The following is a 6,240-nucleotide window of genomic DNA, read 5'->3' on the forward strand; positions in this document are numbered from 1 at the left end:
TCACAAAGAGAGGCCTGGTTTCCTGGTAAAGAGCATCCTCAGGGCTCCTTTCATGTCCTTGTTCCTTAGGCTATAAATGAAAGGGTTCAGCATAGGAGTGATCACAGTGTACATCACCGCTGCTGCTGTGTCCTGTTGGGCTGTGTGGGTGGATGTGGGGCTGAAGTACACTCCAATGATTGTTCCATAGAACAGAGAGACCACAGTGAGGTGAGAGCCACAGGTGGAGAACGCTTTCCATTTCCCCACAGTAGATGGGATCTTCAGCACAGTCACAAAAATTCGGGTGTAGGAGATAAGGATGCCAATGAAGGGGATGATAATTGTTAGCGCTCCCACTGTATTGACCATCAGGTCATTGATGAAGGTGTCTGAGCAGGCCAACTTTAGCAAGGGACTGAGGTCACAGAAGAAATGAGGGATTTCATTGTGGCCACAGAATGAAAGACGGGGCAGTAGGACAGTGTGTATCAAAGCAATAGCATAAGCCCAAAACCAGGACATTACTATCAGAAGGGCACAGACCTTTGGCGTCATGATCATGGAATAATGTAGGGGGGCACAGATAGCCACATAGCGGTCATAGGCCATGGCAGTGAGAAGGATACTATCTATCCCTGCAAACCAAATGAAGAAGAATACTTGTGTTAGGCACCCAGCATAAGTAATTGCTTTGTTTCCAGATAGGTGATTTGCCAGCATCTTGGGGATGGTAGTGGAGGTGAAGCAGATGTCAACCAGGGACAAGTTGCTAAGGAAGAAGTACATGGGGGTGTGGAGGCGAGAACTGGTCCTAACGGCCAGAATGATGAGCAGATTCCCCAGACCTGTGATCAGGTACATAAGAAGAAACAAGGAGAAAAGGAGTGTCTGCTGCTCAGGCTGATCTGAAAGTCCCAGGAGGATGAACTCAGAGACTCCAGACTGATTTCTTCCTTCCATGGGTCTGTCGGGAAGTACATATGGAAGAAGAGATGAAACAAGAATTTAAAGATTAAACAGATTAATTGTTTCATGGATGAGATCAACATTATTTAAAACTATATATTAAATTAAAATGTTGCATTTTAATAATTGTATCTATTTAATACATGCAAGAAGTGAACTGACCCTTACCTCTTTTGTCCCAGTAGAGTATAAGCTTCTGGAATGCAGGGACTATTTAATTTTTGTCTTTGTATCCTCAGAGCATAGTACAGTGCCTGGCACATAAAAAAGGAGTTTAATTAATGCTTTTTATTGGATTGATTGATTCCTGATGGTGGATCTGCATTTACCTCAGTTGAGTTTAAAGAATTCATGGGCAGGAATAGTGTTGGGTTTGGAGACAGAGGACCTAGTTTTGAATCTGGTTCCATCACTGCATCCTTGTGTGAACTTGGAAAAGTCACTTATATCATCTGGTCCTCATTTTGTTGATCTGTAAAACAAGAAGGTTGAACTGAATGACTTCTACAGTCTCTTCAAGCACCAAATCTATGATCCGATGAGCTCTTGCCATCCCCTTGTCACCTCAAGCAAGCAGTCAGTCCTACTGACTGATAACTTCCCTACAAAATCCTTTGCTTTGAAGATTACACTATTGCTTTTACTTCTCTTTTCTGGGGCCAAGTAGAATAAGCCTGAGTGCTTTTCCTTGTGACAAGCTTTCAGAAACAGAAGCCAGTTATCATGTTCTTCATTGGTCTTTTCTTCTTCAGTTTACGCATCCCCAGTTTCTTCTTTTCATCTTTGTGAGATGGGAGCAATACTCTAACTACGGTCTCCATACAAATTAGTCTCATTTTTAATTTTTCCTTAAAAGGTATATAAAGCATCCTTGAAACTTGCTTAGTTCAGGACATTAAAGATGAAGGCTACTGACATTGCTTTCTGGTCCCCTAAATGCAAAAAACGTCATGAGGAGCTCTAGGTGCTCACTAATTTTTGGTTGATGAATAGCTAGGGGCAACTCAGGCCAGGGAGTTTAACTTAGATGAATCGACTTGGGGTGTCCTCCATGCCTAGTCTTGTTGAATATCTTTCAAATGCTATGACTCATTAAATCTCCTTTTCTTAATTGTTGGTTGTCTTAGAGGTACCTCATTTTGTCCTATTATCAAATATCAATTAGCAGGGCACTGCCCTGTGTGCCTGACTTCTAGCTTTCTCACCATTCTTGTGGTCCTCCTCTGAATGTGCTCACATGTGATAATGTCCTCCCCACGCCCACTGATTTTTGTGAATGTAAATGATATCACTAGAAGGAACTCAGTTAGCTTTGCTATGGATTAAGAAGTCCCTGGAAAGAAAGTTGTGACTTTAGTGGCACAGGTGGTACAGTAAGTGAGGTGATGGAGAGATCCCAGGACTTGGAATCAGAAAGAGTTGAGTTTGAATCCTGCCTCAGACACTCGCTAGCTGTAGGACCTAGGGCAAGTCACTTATTTTCTTTTGTTCTTCAGTTTCCACATCTGTAAAATAGGGATAATAATAACACTTACCCCACAGGGTTGTTGTGAGGATAAAATTAGTTAACATATGAAAGCACTTTGCAAACCTTGAAATACTATATATATGTTGTTATTCTCTTCCTTCTTCTTCTTCTTATCCTCCTTCTTGTTCTCCTTGTTTTTCTTGTTCTCTTTTCTTCTTCTTCTTCTTCTTCTTCTTCTTCTTCTTCTTCTTCTTCTTCTTCTTCTCCTCCTCCTCCTCCTCCTCCTCCTCCTCCTCCTCCTCCTCCTCCTCTCCCTCTTCTCCTCCTCTTTTGAGAGATACAGGGAATAGATGGCCTTGGAGCCAACAAGACCAGTACACAAACCCTGCTTTTGATACTTACTGAGTATGTAACCCTATGAAGACCATTCAATCTTTCAGCCCTGTAGGCAATTTCAGAGAAGGTGCTGACCTGCTTTGGTAGAGGAACTTCTCTCATCTAGGAGTGTTTTTTGTTTAGTTATTTTTCAGTTGTGTCTGATTCTTCATGACCCCTTTTGGGGTTTTCTTGGTCAAGATACTGGAGTAGTTTGCTATTTTTTTCAGCTAATTTTACAGATGAGAAAACTGAGGTGCACAAGCTTAAGTGACTTGCTCACAGAGCTAACACATATCTGAGGCTAAATTTGAACTCAGGAAGAGGAGTCTTCTTGACTCCAGGCCTGGTACTCTATCCATGCGCTGTGTCACCTAGCTGCCATCCAGGAATTTTCTATATTCATCAATATATGAGAGGAGAATAATATGTAAGAAGACTAGAAAGATAGGAAGAGTTTTGAATGAATAAAAGAGAATATTATATTTGATTCTGGAGATGGAACCACTGGAGTTTATTGAATGGTGGGATGGGGGGCATGTCATAGTCAGATCTTTGCTTTAGTAAGATCAATTTGACAGATGAGTGAAGGATGCACTGGAGTGGGGAGACACTAATAGGTAGAGCAACCATCAAGCTATTTTGGTATTTCAGGTATGAGGTAATTAGGGCCTGCATCAGGGTGATGGCAGTGTCAGAGGAGAGAAGGGGGATGTGAATGGGAGATTTCATGAAGGTAAAATTGACAAAATTTGGCAACAGATTGAATATTGGGGTGGGTGAGAGAGAGTAAGTAGAAAGTGATTCCTAAGTTGGGGTCTTGGGGACCTGGGAAGATGACGGTACTCTTGACAATAACAGATAATATTAGAGATGGGGAAGATTTGGGAAGAAAGATAGAACTAGTTTAATTTTGAACATGTTGAGTTTACAGGACATCCACTTCCAGATGTCTAATAATGCAGTTGAACATATGAGACTTGAGGTCAGCAGAGAAGTTAGGGCTGGATAAGTAGATTTGAGAGTCATTGATTTAGAGATAGGAGCCATAGGAGCTGATGAAGCCACAAAATGAAACAGTGTAAAGGTGGAAGAGAAGAGGGTCCAGCATAGAACTCTGTGGGATACTCACAGTTGGCAGGGATGTCCTGCATGAAGACCCAGCAAAGAAAACTGAAAGGATATGGTCAGATGAGGAGGCAATGTAAGAGAGAGTAGTGTCAAAAAACTTAGAAGAGATTATCCAGGAAAAGAGAGAGATTGAGAGAGTCAAAGACTGCAGAGAGGTCAAGAAGGAGGAGAGTTGAGGAAAAAACACATTAGTTTTGGTATTTAAGAGACTTAGTTATTTTGGAGAAAGCAGTTTCGGTTTAATGATCTAGTCAGAAGACAGACTATAGAGAGGTAAGAAGAAAGTGAGAGGAAAGGAAATGGTTTTATACACTGTAGACAGACTTCTCAAGCTATAAGAGAGAGAAGTGATTTGGGATGATTATTAGCAGGAATGAATGGATCAAGTTAGGTTTTCCAAGGATTGGGAAGGCACACATCTGATTATAGGCATTAGGAAAGCATCCAGTAAACAGGGAGAGATAAAAGATAAGTGAGAGGGGGAATGATAGAGGGGTCACCTGCTGGAGAAGATGGGCCAGAATGGGATTGCTCATGCATGTAGAGGGGTTTGCCCTGGAAAGAAGGGCTACCTCATTATGTGAGACAGGCGAAGGAGGAGATAGTGGCAGAAAGCAACTGGTTGATGTGAGGCAAGGAGGAGAGGATCAGAGGGAGCTCACGGAGAATCACTTCAAAGTCAGAAACAAAGGTCCACCATCATGTCTTCAGTTGAATCAATCCTTGGGACATTGGAGACAATTTCCATCTGTATCATTTTTATTTCATTTTTCTTATCTTGTCTGATCAAGCTCAGATAGGAGGAGCATGGGAAAAGCCACCGTCCTGCTAGTATTATTTTATACTGAAGATTCTTAGGACTATTGCACAGGTGGATGAAATAGCTGCTTTTTGTAATAGAACAAAAGTATGAGAATATAAATTTATCTTCTGTAGTATCACTGAAAGCTCCTATGGCACAAAGGAAGATAGGGACCTTACCCTATTCCCCTACAATTTTGATTCCTTCTTCTAGGTTTCTATATTTTTAAATCTTCTCATCCCATATAACTTTTAATTTCTAAGTATTTGAAACATCAATGACTAATAAAAATTGTTCTTATATGTTTTTGGATCAATGCAATGTCTAGATTGTTTTAGGCAATGGTTCTAGTTGTGATAATTCTCTAGTTACAATTAAGTTTATTTGTTGAATTATCAAAAAAGGAACAAACATCCAAGAGATACTAAAGCATTCACTTCAGCATTATCTTGCCTTTGCACATGGAGCTTATCATGCCTGAAATATACCCTAAGTCTTCAAATCTTTCTGTTTCTTCAAAGCACTGGTCAGAGGCTTCCTTCCACTCCTTGTCTTTCCTGATCCTCTCAGTTGACCGTACTTTTTCCCTCTTGTAATTACTTCATGTTACTTTATATATGATCAATAAATAATAAAAATATGTAGTCAATAAATAATAATTAAGCACCTACTATGTGCCAAACAGTATGCTAAGTTCTGGGTATACAAAAAGAAGCAAAAGATAGTTTCTGTAAATTAAGGAATTTACAGTCTAATGGGGAAGACATGTAAACAATTATGTACAAACAAACTATATACTGGACAAATGGGAAATAATCAACAAAGGGAAGGCAATGGAATTAAAAGTGATTGGGAAAGGCTTCCTGTAGAAGACAGGATTTTTTTTTTATGGTACATGAATGAAGCCAGGGAAGCCAGGAGGTGGAGAGGAGGGAGAACATTCCATACATTAGTAATAGCCAGTGAAAATCCCCACATTGGGGAGATGTAGTGTCTTATTTGACAAACAAGGGGGGACAGTTTCTATTTATTTATCTGTGTACATGTTCCATTCTTGACCCTATCCAAATTTCCCAGTAGAATGGAAACCTGTTGAGGGTTTTTGTTTTTTTGTCACTAGCACCTTGTATAATGCCTTGTACTGAGACACAGTAAGTTCTTATTCAGTTGTACTGCCTTTGATCACACAGTCAATAATTACCTGATGATCTGAATACAGATCTTTCCAATTCCAAGTCTGGCTCTCTATTCATTCCACCATGCCATCAATAAACTGACTCCTTGAGACAGACCTCTTTTAGCACCAAGTAATAGACAAGTGATAATTATTTGGCAAATGGGAAAGGAGGTGGAGAAGTCAAATGGAGGCTTAGAAAACTATAATATTCCTAACCATTTTAGGCAACTGGATTTGCCTCTAAAGCTTCAAAAGTCTATTGTAATGAAAGCCTGAGTTACAGTTCCAGATCTGTTATGAATACACCATGGGACATTGACTGACTCCCTTTATGGGCTT

The 6,240-nt window shown here is 40.3% G+C and overlaps 1 protein-coding gene across 1 annotated transcript; it reads right to left on the minus strand.

The window, feature by feature from the left end:
* Positions 1–942, minus strand: LOC138172257 (olfactory receptor 1f45-like). The gene has a single exon (XM_069101949.1). It carries the CDS (start codon positions 940–942, stop codon positions 1–3), a length of 942 nt encoding a protein of 313 aa, XP_068958050.1.
* Between the last annotated feature and the right edge of the window lie 5,298 nt (positions 943–6,240).

The sequence above is a fragment of the Petaurus breviceps genome, unplaced genomic scaffold (assembly GCF_028583685.1).
Source record: "Petaurus breviceps papuanus isolate PSGF00001 unplaced genomic scaffold, PetGlider_PUasm1.0 523, whole genome shotgun sequence".
NCBI classification, from domain to species: domain Eukaryota; kingdom Metazoa; phylum Chordata; class Mammalia; order Diprotodontia; family Petauridae; genus Petaurus; species Petaurus breviceps.

What these genes read in the sequence shown, in the direction of transcription:
- LOC138172257 (XM_069101949.1), bottom strand. Translation starts at nt 942, where the DNA reads ATGGAAGGAAGAAATCAGTCTGGAGTCTCTGAGTTCATCCTCCTGGGA.